A 19,905-nucleotide genomic window follows, 5' to 3' on the forward strand; every position below is an offset into this window, starting at 1 on the left:
TTCAAAGCAGATAAATAGTTCTTGAAATACAGAGGTATTCCTTTGACAAACTTACATTTGAGCACCTGATGTCTGCAGGGTACTGTTATGGCTTCAAGGGCAAGGCAAAGAGGGAAGGGGTAGGCCCCGCCTTTGAGGAGATCTAGGTCAAGAGGAAGAGAGCAGGTATCCAGTTGACAGGAAGTCAACGTGAATCTGTGGGGACCCATGTAATCCTTCAATTCTGTATATGCAGACCTTGACGTACATGTAAAAACTGAACCATTCAGATCACAGACATTTAACATTGGAATATACTTAGAGGTCATCCAGAGCAGTGTTTGCCAGAGTTCCTTGACCCTTATTGGCAAAATATAAAATATAATAGCTTTATCATGTATCTAACTGCCCACAAAAATAGTTTTTGTTGGCCTACAAAGGTACTTACATTCTTTAGAGTACACAAAAATCAAATTAAAACTTATGAAGTTTTTATATTTTCTTCCACCCTTCAGTGGGCTTTCTTGTATAGCTCAATTTGAAGAATACTAATGCAGACCATCTTTCATTCATTAAGAAGAAAACAATGGACCAGACAATGAATTTAAATATCACAAGTCATCCAACTAGTTAAGTGTCTGAACTGTGACAAATAAATCCAGGTCTCCTGACACCCAATGTAGTACATTTTTTTCTTACATAATTTACAACCACACATTGAATCTTGATCATGTAAGCATGTGTTTATACATACACATATGCAATATTTAGTAGTACTTTTCTAAGAGGGTCCAGAAGTGGGAATCAAGAACAGTGTAAATGGTACTCTGGTAACCAAAAGGTGTTAATTGTCCTCTGAAAATTGATCTCTCTGGAACGAATTTACTTGCTCGCACAATCATTATTTTTCCCAAAGAATTACAGACCTCCCTATGCTGTTTCCTAAATGTCTTCACTTGCCAATTAATTTGAATGTAACTGTGTACCTCTTGGTGGTTTCTCAAACAGCTCTTTTAGCTAGTATTACAAAGTGTTGTTTCTAGTTCTTGTTCAAAATTGCATAAGTGAGTCTCTGCAGCCAGACCTTTGGGGATCTTGCCTACCACTGAAATCTCACTGTGCAGACGCTGAAAAGCAACCTTGTGCACACACATGCGTCAGAAACTCCTTTTATTTTCTCTAGGCCACTCCTTGATTTCTTTCAGAGTTCATTATTTATTTTAGGTCTCAAATAGTTTTGAGCCTGTTCCACTCCCTATAGACCCGAATGTATGTACTTGGTTCCATTTGTCATTGATACAGGGCCTCATAAATACAACTTGAATTCAAGAGCTCAGACATGAACTTAACAGTTGCATTTCATGACTGTTTTGGGGATTTTTTTGGTTTGTTTTTGTTTTTTGTTTTTTGTTGTTTTTTTGCCAGTGGAGATAGAAACAGAATAATCAGTTTTTACTTTTGTTGGGAAAAAAATGAAGTAATGTTGGCCAACAGAGGATAGATATGTGTATACTAGGTGTTTTATATTTCTAATTTTTATGAATACTGGGACTAATAAAACATGTAAGATAAATGCTTTTGTACTACTAATAATTAGTTTGACCATTCTGAGCGTAGAGTGTATTAGTTGCTTCTTCTATTAAGTTTTGTATTTTAAAAATATAATTATTAATTCTATGTGTATTTATTCCCTATAATGGATTGAAATCCAAAGTGTGCTGATAAACTGCCTGTTTCTCATACATACTCCATAACCTCCTACCTCTCTCCTTTCACTCACATTGAATTCCCTACTGTGGACCCCAGACACTTCTGATCTTTCAAGACCCAAATGCCTCTGTATCCTTTGTAAATCTGCATACGTACCCCATCTCTCTTCCACCTTCCCCAGGCTGAAAGAAATTACTCCCTGTCAGGATTCCTATTTTCTTATCACCTACTACATTCTGTCCGCTATTAGATGCCTTTGTATACATGTTGTCTCTATTAGGAGACATAAAGCTGCTTGAGGTCTGAGACTGGGTTTATTCATTCTTGTATTCTCACAGCCATGACTTGTGCTTTGCTCATGGAAAGAACTCAATTGATAAATAGCATTTGAATGGCTGCATAGCAGATACCCAAGTTAACTTACAAAAATCTGGTACCTTAACTGGAATGTTACTGAGAATTGTGTAAGTTTGGATTACTAGGAGTAAGGAACACATTTTCACCATATTTTTCTGTTGTGTGAGTTAATGTGGAAGAGAATGCAACAAATAATGATTAAGGGCATAGAATATGTGAGACCCTTACTAGATGCTTTGCGTTTGTTTCCCCAATAACTTGTTAAACAGGAAATGTTAGTGTGTTAATCCCTGAGGTGAGCTTCTCTAGGTTATTCCTTCTTGTCATGTCCACTTCCTTTTATCCACTTCTAGTAATTTTAGCGAAACCTGATATTTACTTCTCATTAGTATTTAATTTGTAAAGCATTTTAACTACTTATCGTAGTGCTTTATACTTAGAACACATCTGTAAAACACCTGAGTGCTATCCAAATGAGAAACTTGTGTCTTAAATGGGTAAAGCCATTGAGCAACATCACCCATGTTCTACCTGCAACCACTGGCCAGAGAATGGCGGCCTGGAAAGGATGGAGACCGGAGGGACTCCAGGCCTGAGGGGCATGGACCACACTGTTACATTGCAGCTCTTCATTTTACTGACCAAAGATATTTTTTTACATGTTCTCTTTGGCTATTTTTTTCTTCATTAAATTTTTAATTCTACTTCTTTGGGGTCCAGTTTTGTGTATTTCATCTAGCTTATTGAGGTAAATAGTCCATTTATTTTACTTTTTTCCTAAAAGAATGCATATAAGACTATAAACATTCCTCTGAATAATTCTTTGGTTTTATGCCATTGGTTTTGATAAGGAATGTACTGTACTTACTGTTATTTATTTCTATATGAGCTAAAATTTCAAATTTGATTTCATCTTTAACTTCAGTATTATTTAGAAGAATATAATTAAAAATCCCTAGTGGACACATTTTTTTTTTAATTAAAGTTTGTTGGGGTGACAATTGTTAGTAAAGTTACATAGATTGCAGGTGTACAATTCTGTAATACATCATCTATAAATCCCATTGTATATTCACCACCCAGAGTCAGTTCTCCTTCTATCACCATATATTTGATCCCCTTTACCCTCATCTACCACGCCCCCCCCTTACCCTCTGGTAACCACTAAACAATTGTCTGTGTCTATGAGTTTTTGTTTCTCATTTGTTTGTCTTGTTCTTTTGTTGTTTTTGGTTTGTATACCACATATCAGTGAAATCATATGGTTCTCTGCTTTTTCTGTTTGACTTATTTTGCTTAACATTATAATCTCAAGATCCATCAGTGTTGTCAAAGATGAAATGGTCCTATTTCATCTTTTCTTACTGCCGAATACTATTCCATTGTGTATATATACCACAACTTCTTTATCCATTCATCTGTCGCAGGACATTTTGGTTGTTTCCATGTCTTGGCCACTGTAAATAAAGCTGCAATGAACATTAGCGCACACATCTTTATAGATAAACGTTTTCAGATGTTTTGGGTAGATACCCAGGAGAGGGATTGCTGGGTCATACGGTAATTCTATTCGTAATTTTTTGAGAAACCTCCACATTGCCTTCCATAGCGGCTGCACCAGTCTGCATTCCCACCAACAGTGTATGAGGGTTCCTTTTTCTCCACAGCCTCTCCAACACTTGTTACTATTTGTCTTGTTGATGATAGCCATTCTGACTGGGGTGAGGTGATATCTCATTGTGGTTTTTATTTGCATGTCTCTTATTAGTGATGTTGAGCATTTTTTCATGTCTATTTGCCATTTGTATGTCGTCTTTGGAGAAATGTTTCTTCAGGTTCTCTGCCCATTTTTCACTTGGGTTGTTTGCTTTTTGTTGTTGAGTTGCATGAGTTCCTTGTACATTTTGGATATTAGCCCCTTATCGGAAGCACTGTTTGCAAAAATCTTCTCCCATTCAGTTGGTGGCCTCTTTATTTTGTCGATGGTTTCTTTTGCTGTGCAGAAGCTTTTAAGTTTGATATAGACCCATTCATTTACTTTAGCTTTTACTTCCCTTGCCTTTGGAGTCAAGTTCATAAAATGCTCTTTGAACCCAAGGTCCATAAGTTTAGTACCTATGTTTTCTTCTACGCAGTTTATTGTGTCAGGTCTTATGCTTAAGTCTTTGATCCATTTTGAATTAACTTTGGTACATGGTGACAGATAGCAGTCCAGTTTCATTCTTTTGCACATGACTTTCCAATTCTCCCAGCACCATTTATTGAAGAGGCTGTCTTTTCTCTATTGTATGTTTTTTTGCTTCTTTGTCAAAAATTATCTGTCCATATTTATGTGGTTTTATTTCTAAGTTCTCAATTCTATTCCATTGGTCTATGTGTCTGTTTTTCTGCCAATACCATGCTGTTTTTATTATTGTTGACCTGTAGTACAAGCTAAAGTCAGGGAGTGTGATACCTCCAGTATTGTTCTTTTTCTTAAGATTGCTTTGGCTATTCGGGGTCTTTTGTGGTTCCAAACAAATCTGATGATTTTTTGTTCTATTTCTTTTAAAAATGCCATTGGGATTTTGATGGGGATTGCATTGAATCTGTATATTGCTTTGGGTAATATGGCCATTTTAACTATGTTGATTCTTCCAATCCATGAGCACGGAATGTCTTTCCATTTCTTTGTGTCCTCAATTTCTTTTAAAAATGTCTTGTAGTTTTCAGCATATAGGTCTTTCAGATACTTGGTTAAGTTTATTCCTAGGTATTTTATTCTTTTTGCTGTAATTGCAAAAGGAATTGTTGTTTTTATTTCTTTTTCTGAGATTTCATTGTTAGTATATAGGAATGCAATGGACGTTGATTTTGTAGTCGACCACATTCCTGTATTCATTGATTGTTTCTAATAGCTTTTTGGTGGAGTCTTTAGGGTTTTCTATATATAGCATCATGTCATCTGCAAAGAGTGACAATTTAACTTCTTCATTCCCAATTTGGATGCCTTTTATTTCTTTCTCTCCCCTGATTGCTCTGGCAAGGACTTCCAACATTATGTTGAAAAGCAGAGGTGATAGGGGACAGCCCTGTCGTGTTCCTGAACGTAGAGCAGCGGGCTTCAGTTTTTCACCATTAATTATGAGATTAGCAGAGGGCTTGTCATATATGGCCTTTATTATGTTAAGGTATTTTCCTTCTGTACCTATTTTATTAAGTGTTTTAATCCTGAATGCATGTTGTATCGTCAAATGCTTTTTCTGCATCAATTGATATAATCATATGATTTTTGTCCTTTGTTTTGTTTATGTGATGTATCACATTGATGGATTTGTGGATGTTGAACCATCCTTGTGCCCCGGGGATGAACCCCACTTGGTCGTGATGAAGAATCTTTTTAATGCATTGTTGCATTCAATTTGCTAGAATTTTGTTTAGAATTTTTGCATCTGTATTCATTAGAGATATTGGTCTGTAGTTCTCTTTTTTTGTGTTGTCCCTGCCAGGTTTTGGTATCAGGGTAATGTTGATCTCATAAAATGAGTTAGGGAGTACTGTCTCTTCTTCAATTTTTTGGAAGAGTTTGAGCAGGATTGGTATTAGATCCTCTTTGAAGGTTTGATAGAATTCACTGGTGAAGCCATCGGGTCCCGGACTTTTGCTTTTGGGAAGGTTTTGGATGACCGATTCAATTTCGTTACTGGTGATCAGTCTGTTTAGATTTTCCAGTTCTTCATAGTTCAGCCTAGGAAGGCTATATGTTTCTAAGAACTTGTCCATTTCTTCTAGGTTATTGAATATGGTGGCATATAGTCCTTCATAGTGTTCTTGGATGATCCTTTGTATTTCTGTGGTGTCCGTGATAACTTCCCCTTTTGCATTTCTGATTTTGTTTATTAGTGTCTTTTCTCTTTTTATCTTAGTGAGCCTAGCCAAGGGTTCCTCAATTTTGTTAATCTTTTCAAAGACCTAGCTCTTTGTCACATAATAAACACATTTACATAGCTATACTTTTTTGTTAATTTCAATTTTACAACATTGTTATCAAAGGATGCGATTTGTTTGCTTCTTTTTTAGAGAGGGAAAGAACTTATTGAACTACTTGATAGTAAAATGTATCATCAGTTTTATCCTATGTAAGTAATTTCTTTCACATTCTAGTATTGCTGAAATTAAGAATAAATAATCTAAAAATAAAGAACAAAATTTTAAATTCCTCATATGTCCTTGCTAGAGAATTTTTCCATGAAACTAAAATTGCTTCATAGAATCATGTCAATTCTGGAAAGTCACAGAATGAAAATATGGAGAATAAAACATAAAAATATAATTTAAAAATATTTTTATAGTTAGCAAAAGACATTTATAAGCCAAGAAAAAAGGTAATAAAAAACATGTGGCTCCTCTAGAGCTGTCTTCTAATTGTCCCAAAAATGCTTAAAGGGCAAGAATGAGGCAAAACTCTCTTTTTGAGAGTATACGAGGTCAAAGCCAAGCCATAGCCACGGTCATACTTAATACCGAAATGTGGTTAGAGATTTGCTTCTTCAGTGTGATTCTAGGGCCAGTAGCATGAACCTCCCTGGGAGTATGAAATGTGCAGTCTTGGGCTCCATTCCACTTACTGAAGTAGACTCTGCCTTGTAATAAGATTCCCAGGTGATTTGGTTGTACATTAACATTTCAGAGACAGTAGGTAGCGTTCTGGAATCTCTCCTGCCTAATGCAGGTTCTTGGGCCACAGTTGTGCTTCCGGGTGGGGCAAGTAGCTTCTGATGTATAGGGGACAGTAGGATGCACTTTAAATTAAGCACAGCTGGGAGTGACAAGGACAAGCAAGACTGAGAGGCAAGAAAGAGACAAGCAAGAAATGGGTTTCTCTGAGGTGAGCTGTGTCTGTCACTTGGACACAGACATCAGAATTCATCATTTTCAATGTCCTTTGACCTGAAAGTTTGAGGTCTAGAGATTTAGAGACATCCTTGTCTTTGCAGAGAAGACATCCTGAGTTTATCTCTATACCTCTAGCTTACTTGGGAAAAAAGAAAGGTTTTATAATTAGTAGGTGTGGTGATGATACTTTTAAAATTTTTACTTTAGAAGCACTGTCTGTCTAAATTTGAAAGAATATTTGAAATTTTATAAGTTTATCTTGTCTTTATTTTTTGAGACAATTGGGCTGCCTGTATTCAAAATGTCTACAGGTTTCATTTGAAACCAGTATTATTTCCTTGCCCTGAAATTAGAAAAAAGAAGAAGAAAAAAAAAAGACAAACTCAGGTGTTAATCCTAGTGAATTAATAATATAATATATAGGAAAATAACAGACTCACAGAATTGGAGGATATCCAAACTTCTACTTTACGAAAAGAATTCTTTCTACGAAGCTCTGACAGACGATCATTCAACTCCAACATTTCAAATAATAGGGAACTTCTCACACTTTAAGGCCGGTGCTCCTTGGTGGGATAGCACTCACATTTTGGAAAGACCATGTGACTGAAAATCAGAAGACACATGTCAGAGTCTGGATAATCCCTCTTTAATAGTTCTAGACCTGACTTACTCCTATCCTCAGCCACTTGTTCCAATCTAGTGGCTCAAACTCATCACTTTTTTAAAATACCAATCCCAACCATACGTAAGATTGAAGTAAGATTGAGTCCAGTCCTTTGGAACTTGGCATGGCATCTCAGCTGCCCTTGGTAGCCCCCACTGTTATAGTTATAACAGAAGGATACAAGTTGTATCTTATTTCCAGATGACAAACTGGCAATGGTTTCCGAGAACCACCAAGATTTAGAATGAGAAGGGACCCACAAGAGGGTACTGGTCAAGATCCAGTCAGGAAAGAGAAACTGGCTGGCTATCGGCAAAGTTTAATGCAGGTGATATAGAGTTGAAAAAGCTCTCTGACTATAGGGAATGCTGAGAACACAGAGGTAGTATTTGCAGGAAACAAGTATGTGACTCCTGAGACAGGAGGGGCAAAGGGAAGAGAATCTAGAAGCTCTTAAGAGAACACCACTGAGCTGGGATCTTGACCTCTGAGAACACAGCCTGTCTGCTACTTCTTTCTCTGAGGGAGTCCCCTAAGCTGTTCTGGAAGTGCAGGAAAAAACCAAAAACAGAAAACAGGGCTGGAACCAATGGCCAAAGCCATGGTGAAGAAACATTGCTCAGATGCAGCTGAAAGGAACGAAGGCATATGTGAAGCAGCAAGACCTTTTTTCGTCTCCTGCATCTCAGCCTCTCTGGGCTCCAACTGGCAGAGCACAGCAGCTCTGGCAAAGGAAGATGTGGGAGCAGAGACCCAGTCCCAGGATAACAGAGCAAGCCCAGGAGGGGGCATTGGAGCTGAGATACTAGTTTGCTGAATGGCCCAAAGAACACTGGGTCCCCCTCCATGTCCTTTGTACACCTGAGAATCTGAGATCCAGAGCATGTAAGAGAATTGTCTGGGGCCCCACATAACAGTGGGTGTAACAACTAGTAACAACTAGGGGTGTAAAAATACAATGACAAGTCAAATGCACTTTTGTAAGGTAGAAAATTGGCAACTCTGAATCTGTTTAGATGGCAGAGAATTTGATAGATAATAGAGGCTTGTAGATGAGACATTTTCAAAATGTGTTTTGGCTTGTAAAAGGCATACTAATTATAGTAATTTGTGTGAGATAGTTAATTACCAAGGTATAGAATTACGATTATGTAAGCTAACACTACGGGTCAGATCGACTTAGCTGCTTTAGCTACAACATCAAGCCTCTGGTCATGTAGGCACATTCTTCATTGTTTCTTCCTTGTGTGTCATATCCATATTGAACTCAAAAAGTACTAGCAGAAACACTGCCTATTAGTGTTCTAACAGAGGCAAGAAAATGAAAACTATTGGAGTTACTAGGGAGAATGTTCTCAAACAAGATGCCCAGAGAGCTCAGGTATGTCATCTTCATCATCAAATCTCTGACTATTTCCCTGGGACATCAGAAATGATATTTTTAGATAGTTTAAGATTACCTTAAACTATTCAGGGATGGTTTAAGGCAGGGAGAAAAGAACAGGAAGTTTGTGGAATTTAAATCTCAGCTCTGCCACTTTCAAGGTGACCTTGAATAAATTAGTTTCTTATTTGTTACATGGAGATAGGAATATTCATTAATGTGTCAAACAAATACTGCTGTAATCCAGGCAAAAAAATGATGGTGGCTTGGAAAAAGGTGTTAAGGGTGGAAGTGTTGAGAAGTGGTTGGCTTCGGGCTAACTTTCAATGGACAAGCCAACAAAATGGCTGATGTGCAGAGAAGCAGTAAAGGGTGGTCCTAAAGTTTTATCATTGAGAAGCAGGAGAAATGGAGATGCTGTTACTGAGAAAGGGAAGACAGGTGAAGGAGCTGGTTAATCTCATCATGCTAAGCCTGTTGTGAGCTAATAAATTAATGAAATAAATAAAATAATGTAAATAAAACTCACACAGTGTTGCCTACAGTAGGTGTTCAGCCAAACTTAGTGCCCTGCCTATCCTGTGGAAAACGCCTCTGTATCCTCTTCTTGCTCTCAGAATGCATTTATGCACAACCCACACATGCTCCCACCTTTTCATTCACTCCTTCTTCCCAGCTCAATATATGGTCAAAATATTTCCACAATGGTGGGAGGGCCACCTAAACCTCACCCAGAAAAATCTCCAGGAGACTACTGAAGCAGCAGAAGTGGATAAATTACATTTTTAAAGCATGAAAGACAAATATTTGATACCAAAACAACCTTCATGGCAATCCTCCTATACCTCAGGGTACCTGAACGGCCTCAGTGCCCTAAATGTTTCCCTGGCATTCATTGTTTTTCAACAGAAATTCTGTGAAGAGTAGTAAAATGTAATATTTTATAAATGTAAAGTGTAATATTTTTCCTTTGAATTTCTGAAGAGAAGCTAAGAGACTGAGATATTACCCAAAAATCTATAAAAATGCTTACTGCATATATAAATTTTTTGGCAAAAATTTCTGGTTATTTTTATTCTTTTGCCTAAAATTTTGATGTATATAGAAAAGAAATAAGTAATGTAAATATCTAGGTACTTGTATTAGGTAAGTATGTCTCAGCAGTATTTTATCCAAAGCCAAACCAAAATATAAATAGATGCATATAGTCTATATATTAAAAAATAAGCTTGGTTCTTTAAAACTTTTTATTGCAGATTCATTTGAAACGTCAGTATTCAGTTCACATATCTCTATATGCTTAAGAATCATCAGCATTTAATTCATGAGTGTTTTTAGTTGAAAATATTCTGCTGCTTAAAATTCTGTTCCATCCCTTCGGTTTGAGTTGAGGAACACTTGCATCTTGTGTTTCCCCAAAGCCCTACTCTATGCCGAATTTCCCATGAGTCACTGAATATTTAATCCAAAGTAGAATGCAGCCCCACCCTAGCCCTGGGGCAATAACAGAGAGAGTAACAGAGCCTAGGGAAAAATTGGTCCCATGGTGGCGACCCCTCGGTCCCCAGGGAGCATCTAGTGTATGGGAGGCTTCATGTAGCATTTACAGCTGGGTATAATAGAGGCAATAAAGGGCCTCTCTCTCTTTCTCACCTGGCAAGTCGAGGCACTGGCCGGGACAACTAAACCCTTGTAGAGTTCTTAGGTTTGTGAGTCATGATTTTTAATACTAAATTATGGTATGATAGGAGCTTTTTCAGATTCCTCAAAGTCCCCCATGAAAAGCAAATGCCTGAGCAGATATGCCAGCTTTTAGTATAAGATATAGCCAGTAGTTGGCATTGGCTATGAGAAGTTGACTATACCGTTTTTTGTTCATGTTTTCCCACGCATAACTTTCCTAACTCATGACCAAGGGGTCAATTATCCTCAGGGAGAATCTACTTCTTATACTTTATTTAGGTTTTTTTCTTTAAGTTTTATCCTGCTAGACCCATTCTTAAAGCAAGTAGCAAGGTTTATCCCTTTCATTATCATAGTACTTACCAGCTGTTTTAACTCTGCTGACACCAAGTCCTTTTTCTTCTACCTGGGATAGTGAAAACCTTTGACTTAGGGGGGAAAAAATTGATTTTGACTGGTGTGTTTTTGCATTCCAGGGATAGTCGCTGTTCTCTTCTGTGGAGTCACACAGGCACATTATACCTACAACAATCTGTCATCGGATTCCAAAATGAGGACTAAACAGGTAAAAGAAAAGATTCACTACAGACTTCATCGCTTTTCTCAGTGTAATGGTTATGTAGCAATGCTGGCAGTGCACACAGAAAGCATTTCATTAACAAAGGAAGAAAGTAAGCTTAAGGTTTCATTATAGGCTGGGTATTTATAGATTTTTTTTTCCCCTCCAGGGTAATCATTAACAATTCTCTTGGTAAGCAAAAATATAGTTATAATAGTCTTTCTCTCCTGAGAAATGTGGAACCTAGATTGTCAGTCTTTAAAATGAAAGGCATACAGCCAGTAATAATTCAGTCACTTACATCTAAAAGCATTTAAAAGCATGTGAGATTGGGTAGTTATATAAAGAGAAGGAAATGAAGAAGAATAAGGAAGTGATGTTTGGTCTTTAATTGGGTACTTTTGCTTCCAAGTAAACTCAATTGCCAGTTGTTACATGAGCAGAATGTATCTTCCATATGCTAAGAACACATCTGTTTGGATATTTGCACATGAACACTCAGATTCCTTTCACAAACATTTCCTGCCAGCCTCTCTGTGCCAGGCATTGTGCTAGGTACTAGGAATAAAAGGACAGATAGTATGTGACCCTGCCTTTAAGAGGTTCATTATCAAGTCTATTGAGGAAGATACAGTGTATGATGGACTGCGAGGGAAATATCTCTATAGGGTGTTAGGGAAGCATTCAATAGGGCATTCTCCCGTAGTTGGGATTGGGAAGGTGAAAAGAAAGTTTCCAGAGATGATGCTCAGGCTGGAGATTGAAATACAAATAGAAGTTGATTAGGCAATCATGTGGGATCTAGCAGAGGATTAGAAGGTAGCAGGAGCTGCATTTGAGGCCAAAGTTATAGCATTGACAAAAGCTCTGAAGCAGTTGATGGAAACACTGTAAATAGTTCTGTGTGGCTAGAGAATGGGGTAAAGCCAAAGCCACTGGGATATAGTGAGGGATGAAACCATAGATATGGCCAGAGACCAGCTTACAAAAGGACTTCCAGGGGAATATTACTCAGCAATAAACTAGAATGAAATCTCACCATTTGTGACAACCTGGATTGACCTAGAGGGTATTATGCTATGTGAAATAAGTCAGACAGAGAAAAACAAATACAGCATAATTTCACCTATATTTGGAATTTAAAAAATCAGAACTAATGAACAAACAAAACAAAACAAAAAATAGACTCAGAGAAACATAGATCCCAATGATATTTGCCAGAAGGAAGGCGGGCGGGGGGATGGATGTAAAAGTAAAAGGGCAATACAATCAATAACATTGTGATAACTTGGAGTGGTGAGAGGTGGTTACTAGGCTTAGTGTGGGGATCACATTGTAAGGTCTATAAATGTCAAATCACTATGCTGTACACCTGAACCTAATATAATACAGTATGTCAACAATACTCTAATTTTAAAAAAGAAATAAAAAAAAGTTCCATACCTTGTGAATTCTATAACTTTAGACCTCATCCTAAAGTTAGTGAGGAATAGCTTAAACAACAGAAATTTTTCATTTCACAGTTTGTGAGCTACAAGTCTGAGATCAAGGTGTTGGTAGAATTCGTTTCTTCTGAGGGCTGTGAGGGAGCCCTCACATTCTCTTCCTGTCTCTTAGCTTCGGGTGGTTTTCTGGCAATCGTGGTGTTCTTGGGCTTGGAGACATATCCTTCTGGTCTCTGCCTTCATGTGAATGTGGCATTCTGCCTGTGAGCATGTTTGACTCCAAATTTCCCCTTTTGATAAGGACACTATTCACATGAGATTAGGTGTCCACCGTACTCCAGTATGATCTTGTCTTAACTAACTACATTTTACATTTGCAATGACACTCTTTCCAAGTTAGGTCATATTCTAAGGTACTGGGGGTTAGGACTTCAAAATATGAATTTTTGTGTGTGTGTGTGGGGGGGGGGGTGTGGTGACACCGTTCAGCCCAATAAGGAGAAGTCATTAAAGTGTCTTAAGCGGAGTAATTTTAGGACAATTGGATTTCCATTTCAGAAATCTCTCTGCCACACAAGAGGAGCGTGAGTCAAATGACATTTGTATCAGTGAGCATTTGCTGTGTAACAAACAATCACACAACCCCAGTGATATCCAACAATAAACATTTATTTTTCACCCATCTGCAGTGTTCAACTCTTTTGATGTGGGTTGATCTAGGTGGCTATGCTTTTCTCAGCTGGGCTGATTCACTGTATACAGTGCTATATGGTTGTCATTATTCTCTTGGCAGAAGCGCAAGCCCAAATGTACAAGTCCATTTCAAACCTCTGTTTGCTTCACATTTCCTAAACATCCTATTGGCTAAAGAAAATCATATGGCTGACCCCAAGGTCTAGAGTCTCAGAAAGTGAGAAAATGCTGAAAAGTTTTATGGCAAGAAGCATGAATATAGAGAATGATGAAGAATTGGACCAAATGATTGCAATCTATCCCAAAATGCAAATGGAGGTAGAAAGGCTCCTATAATAAAGCTAATGATGCTGAGGATATCTAATGTGATATTGGAGCAGTGGGAGTGGAGAAAGCCAAAATGATATCTAACCAAAACCTGTGATTAGAATATGAATTTCTAAATAGATTTTGAAAACTTAACTTAGAGCTCTCTAAAATGGTTATGGTTTTCATCCCTTTCTCTTTGTCACCTGCCAAGCTCAGCTGGACCTTACCCTACCTCCCACCTATTCAGGAACTCTTCAAGGTCACTTACCCCTCTGCCTATCAGAGGAATCACTAAGATGCAACTTCGGAAATTTCAAGTACTCCTGGTTAACACAACGAACAAAAAAACCTGATACTCATACCTAAAAACCTCCACTCTATAGTCTTTTAGGATCCTTTTAATTATGGAAATGACTAGCATTCTGCAGGGTTTAAAGGGAAATGTCTTGGGATGGTTTTTTCTGACCCCATCTGGTTCCCTGCACATTTGTATTCTGGGAAGCTGAACTCTCTTTAGGGATATGCACTTTTAATTCATGCTATCTAGACTGCTCAGCATAACTTCAAAGATAAGTCATCTCATGGAGAGCCAACAGCCTAGCACCTCAGGGAGACAAAGCCAATATCAGGGGTCCACACCGTTCTGTTCTCTGAATGACTTGACAAGTGCTCCCTGACGGACTGCTAACATCCATTCTTACAGCACTCCCCTTTAAGGAAGGAGGTTTTTATAGGTTCATTCTTTAACATCCAGGTAATTGCATTGCTCCATCTTTGTTTCCCCCATTGCCTTCTTTCCTGCGTTCCTGGTTCATAGGAGTAGCTTAATGAATGTGAAGTCCATTCCCTTCCCTTCTCATACCTTTCCTCACTATTTTTCTTTCATGATCTGTCATTTTTCTATTTATTTTTTCTCTCATAATATGTGCATATGTGGTATAGATACATATTTATCTACATGTACATATACATGCATACATATACACACATATTCCCCATTCTAGTATACAGAGTCTGAGGTCACCACTTTGAAAGAAATGAGATCCAACCTTTTAATTAACTTCACAGATCAAAGGTCTTTGGCCACACCTGCAGCAATGTAGTAAGGAAAGTTCAAATTCCATGTGGGAACCAATAGAAATTACAAAGAATAGCTGAGGCAAGTATTGTACAGGTTGCCATTATTTCCTCTCTGAAACTGGCAAAGGTTTGGAAAGTATTATATGAGGACCCATAGTATAGAACACAGTATCTTCCTCTGCATCTCCCCACATTATGTTCACTGTCAACGGGAGAAGTAGCAGTTTCACAATCTCTGTCCCCAGGACCGGTCAATAGGCGTAAAGGAAGTCAATGAGTGAAGCTGAGGAAAAATCCATGAAAATCAACTTTGTGTTATAAAAACCAAAGGTGATATGATTTACAAAGAAATTTTATTCATGGACTGTACCTATACCAGCTAATCAAATAGCTACATCTAGATACAAAGACTTTGGGGGATTATATATCCTTTATAGCTTCAAGAATTAGAGTACCTTTCTAAAATTGCTTTTTCACTTTAAAATATGTTCCAAAATTAATAATGACCTCCAGGTAGGTGAATTTATTTTCACTATGTAAAGTCATGTAACATCACTATATGTCAGGCACAAAGCAGCCTAATGGAGACACTTTGGTTCTGTACCCACCATGAGGATTTATATTTTGATAGCAAAGTATTCTATTCAAGAGTATAGGAACATATGTGGTAATCCCTTTTCCTGGACTCAGAGAGGTTCTTTTGCTTAAGGTGTGCACATCTAGCCCGAGAGCTAGACAAATACTGGAAGCCCTGACTCTTGCCCTAGAAACTAAGAACTTCTAGAGACACTCGAGATGGACATCAGCACACAGCTATCTGCGAGCCTGGAATGCTCAGCCTACACCACCCAGAAGATTGCATACAGACCCCATGACCCCACTCACACAAGTCCAAGCCTGCTTCCCAACCCCTTCCTCCCTCATGCTCTTGTCCCCTCGGCAGGCCTGGGAGCTGGCAATCTGGGCCAAACTCCAGGGTGTTCCCAGGGTCTTCACCTTGCCTGAGGCTAACTTGCAAAACCATGTACCATCCCTTTTAACTAGAATTTCTCCTTCCCTTCCTGTAGTTTCACCTAAAAATTACTTCCAACATATACACATGGGCATATATTACTTTAAGTAATTAACGTTTATTATGCATTAACATTTACAAAGTACTTATTTCATTTACTTTCTATTTACTTTTCTACCTAAGAGGTAGCTCTTCTTACCCAGTATTGTCACTGATTACTTTCATTCATTCAACTAATACTTTTTGAGAGCCTATTTTGTGGCAGTCACTGTTCAAGGTGCTGGGATACAAGAGTGAACAAAAAACAATTTCTAGTAGAGATTTATAGTAATCAAAATACATAAGCTAAATATGTAGTGTGTTTATGGTAAGTAAAAGGCCAAGAATCAAGCAGAGAAGGAAGCTAGAAGTGAGTATCTGGAGAGGCAGGGTTGCAGTTTTAGATAGGGTGGCCAGGGAAAGCCTTAATAAGAAGGTGAAACTTGAAAGAAGTAGAATTTTATACATTTGGGGCAGAGCTGTCCAGAAATGGGGAATGACAGATATAATGGCCTCCTGGGGTAGGGTGACCAATGTTGCTGAGGAGAAATGGACCAGGGGAGAGTATGAGAGACAATAGAGTATGATAACAGTGACAAGGGGTGGGTTGTGGAGAGCCTGAACAAGGTGGAAAGACATTGGAGCATTTTACTTATAGGCATGGCATGGTATGATTTAAATTTTAAAAGGATGGAGCTGCCATTTATTATCTGGGGAAGACTGCAAGATAGCAGTTTTGGGGGACTATTGGGAAATGAGTGTTGACTGGTGATACTTGGGATGTGTATTAGTCAATAAAGTGGAGCTGTTGAGTAACCAGTTGGACATAGAAAACATGAAACTAGATGAGCTTCCTAAGGGAGTAATGGAGGAGAGATCCAAAAACCAAGCCTTGAGCCACTCCAACAGTAAGAAGTTGGAAACCAGCAAAAGACAGTGAGAGGCAGTAGCCAGTAGGGAGAAGTAAAACCAAGAAAGTATAGTGTCTTGGAAATCAAATGACGAGAGTGTCTCAAGAAAGAGCACAGTGAGGACTTCCAGTCAAGATGGCAGAGTAGATAAACTCTGTACTCGCCACTTCCCACTACCATATCAAAATAATAATTAAACTACAGAACAACCACCATTGAGAACTGCCTTTAGTCTAGCTGAACAGAAGTCCTACAACTAAGGATACACATGAGAAGCCACATGAAGACTGATAGGAGGGGTGGAGACGCATAATGGACAGGTCCCATCCATGTGTGGTGGTTAAAAATCAGGAGGGATATATATGCTGTGGATGTCCCCGCCTGAGGAGTGAGGGGAGTCCCAGCCCCACACTGGGCTCTCCAGCCTAGGATTTCAGTGCCAGGAAGAGAAGTCTTCATAACTTCTGGCTGTGAAAACCAGTGGGGATTGTGGCTGAATAAGACAAAGGGCGGCTGGAGTCCCAGGTGTTTCTCTTAAAGGGCCCCTTCATGGACTTATTTATTGATGGACTCACTCATTCTGAGCTCCAGCATCGGGGCAGAAACTTGAAACACTCCAGGGACAAAGAAGGAGGAAATGAATTGTCTGGTCTCAAGATGATATCTGAAGGGGCAGCTTTCCCCCAGACAGAAGTGCTAGAAGACATCACTGTTCCTTTGTTGAGCCCACCCTGACCCAGCCTGCAAGCACAGGTGGGCGTCAACTCTAAGTCTCCATCAACCTGGTTAATACTCTTCACCTTGCCCTGGTGATTCCCTGAGACCCCTCCCCACCCAAAAGGGGGCCTACCCAAGTTGCTCCCAGTGGCTTTTTCACACAAACAGCCTGTCTTGGCTCATTACGTGGACATTCCTAAAGTCTCTCAAAGGTTTAGAAACTCCAGACAAGCAGTGTCTGGCCTCAGCATGCCCTGTACCTCTTGATAAGTGGCCTCAAGCCCAGCACTAGTGGCAGACAGCCTTGGTTCACAGTTTAGCTTCTCCCAATGGCCTCTAAGCCTAACACAAATGGCAACCATCTGTAGATCACTTTGTAGCTTATATCAGGTGGTCCCAGGCTGGGCATAATCAGTGGCTGACCTTGGACTGCACTAGAGCCCCTCTCAAGAGGCACCAAAACCAACACACACCAGTGGCAAGCTTCAGACTACACCAGAGCACCACCCAACCACCTCTACAAATAACTCACCCAAACAGTACAACCTGTAGGCACCAGAGCTGCACTAATGCAAATCCTGCTCCATGGAGGTCAGCCCCTGCACTGTGGCCCCTGTTATAGCCACTCCTCACAGCCAATAAACATAAGAGTCAATCTCTCCCACTGATGTGCCAACAGCAATCAAGGCTCAACTACAACAGGAGGACACATACAACTCACACAAGGGACACACCTGGAGCACCCACCTTAAGTGATGAAAAACACTACACCACTGGGTCCCACAGGACACTTACAACATAAGGCCACTCTACCAAGACTGGGAGATGTAGCAAATTGCCCTGATACATAGAAAACACACACACACATGTGGACACACACACACACACACACACACAGAGGGAGTCAAAATGAGAAAACAAAGAAAGCTGTCCCAAATGGAGAGAGAGAGAGAGAGAGAGAGAGAGAGAGAGAGAGAGAGAGAGAGAGAGAGAGAGAGAGAGAGAGAGAGAGAGAGAGAGAGAGAGAAAAGAACAGAACTCCAGAAAAAGAACTAAATGAAATGGAGATAAGCAATCTACCAGATGCAGAGCTCAAAACACTGGTTATAAGGATGCTCAGTGAACTTAGGGGAAGAGTAAATGAACTTGGTAATAACTGTAACAGAGATAGGAAACATAAAAAATGGAGATAGGAAATTCAAAACAGAACCAGTCAGAAATGAAGAATACAATAACTGAAATAAAGAATACATTAAAGGGAATCAACAGATTAGATGAAGAAGAGGATTGAATCAATGATTTGGAAAACAAGGTAGCAGAAAACACCCAATCACAAGAAAAAAAAAAAAGAGAATAGTTTAAGGGGCCTCTGGGACAACATCAAGTGTACCAACATTCACATCCTAGGGATAGCAGAAGGAGATAAAAGAGAGTGAGGAACAATGATTTGAAGAAAACCTATTTGAAGAAATAATGATTGAAAACTTTCCTAAACTGGCAAAGGAAATAGACATACAAGCACAGGAATTGCAAAGAGTCCCAAACAAAATGAACCCAAAGAGGCCCACAACACAACATGTCATAATTAAAAAGTCAAAAGTTAGACAGAGAGAATTTTAAAAGCAGCAAGAGAAAAGCAGTTAGTCATCTACAAGGGTGCTCCCATGAAACTGTCAGCTGATTTCTCTAAAGAAACTGCAGGGCAGAAGGGATTAGTAAGAAATATTCTACATGATGAAAAGCAAAGACCTACGACCAAGGGTGCTATACCCAGCAAAACTATCGTTTAGAATCAAAGGACAGATAAAGAGCTTCCCAGACAAGAAAAAGCTAATGGAGTTCATCACCACCAAACCAGTATTACACGAAATGTTAAAGGGTCTTCTAGAAGAAGAAGAAGAGGAAGAGGAAGAGGAAGAGGAAGAGGAAGAGGAAGAGGGAGAGGGAGAGGGAGAAGAGGAAAAGGATTTAAAATATGAATAATAAAATGGTAATACCTACACACATACCAATAATTCCTTTAAATGTAAATAGATTAAATGCTTCAACCAAAAGATATAGGGTGGCTAAATGGACAAGAAAACAAGACCCGTAATATGCACCCTACAAGAGACCCATTTCAGATTGAAAAACATACAAAGACTGAAAATAAAGGGGTGGAAAAATGTATTTTATGCAAATGGAAACAAACAGAATAAAAATCTGGGGTAGCAATACTTATATCAGACAAAATAGACTTTAAAACAAAGCCTGTAACAAGACACAAAGAAGGACCTAGCAATTCCACTACTGGATATTTAACCGAACAAATATAAAACACTAATTAAAAAAAAAGTTGCATCCCTATATTCATTGCAGTATTATTTACAATAGCCAAGATATGGAAGCAACCTAAGTGTTCATCAATAGACGAATGGATAAAGAAGATGTGGTACATATATACAATGCAATATTACTCAGCCATATAAATAGTGAGATGTTGCCA

The 19,905-nt window shown here is 38.8% G+C and overlaps 1 protein-coding gene across 2 annotated transcripts in view; it reads left to right on the plus strand.

The window, feature by feature from the left end:
• The window catches only part of SLC9A9 (solute carrier family 9 member A9), a 570,416-nt gene that overhangs the window by 284,172 nt on the left and 266,339 nt on the right, over positions 1 to 19,905 (plus strand). For both annotated transcript variants that reach the window (XM_074334001.1, XM_074334003.1), the window contains exon 9: positions 11,132 to 11,220. In XM_074334001.1, coding sequence (XP_074190102.1) covers positions 11,132 to 11,220 — 89 coding nt within the window. The remainder of the gene's footprint in view (positions 1 to 11,131; positions 11,221 to 19,905) is intronic.

The sequence above is a fragment of the Rhinolophus sinicus genome, linkage group LG01 (genome assembly GCF_036562045.2).
Source record: "Rhinolophus sinicus isolate RSC01 linkage group LG01, ASM3656204v1, whole genome shotgun sequence".
Taxonomy (NCBI): Eukaryota; Metazoa; Chordata; class Mammalia; order Chiroptera; family Rhinolophidae; genus Rhinolophus; species Rhinolophus sinicus.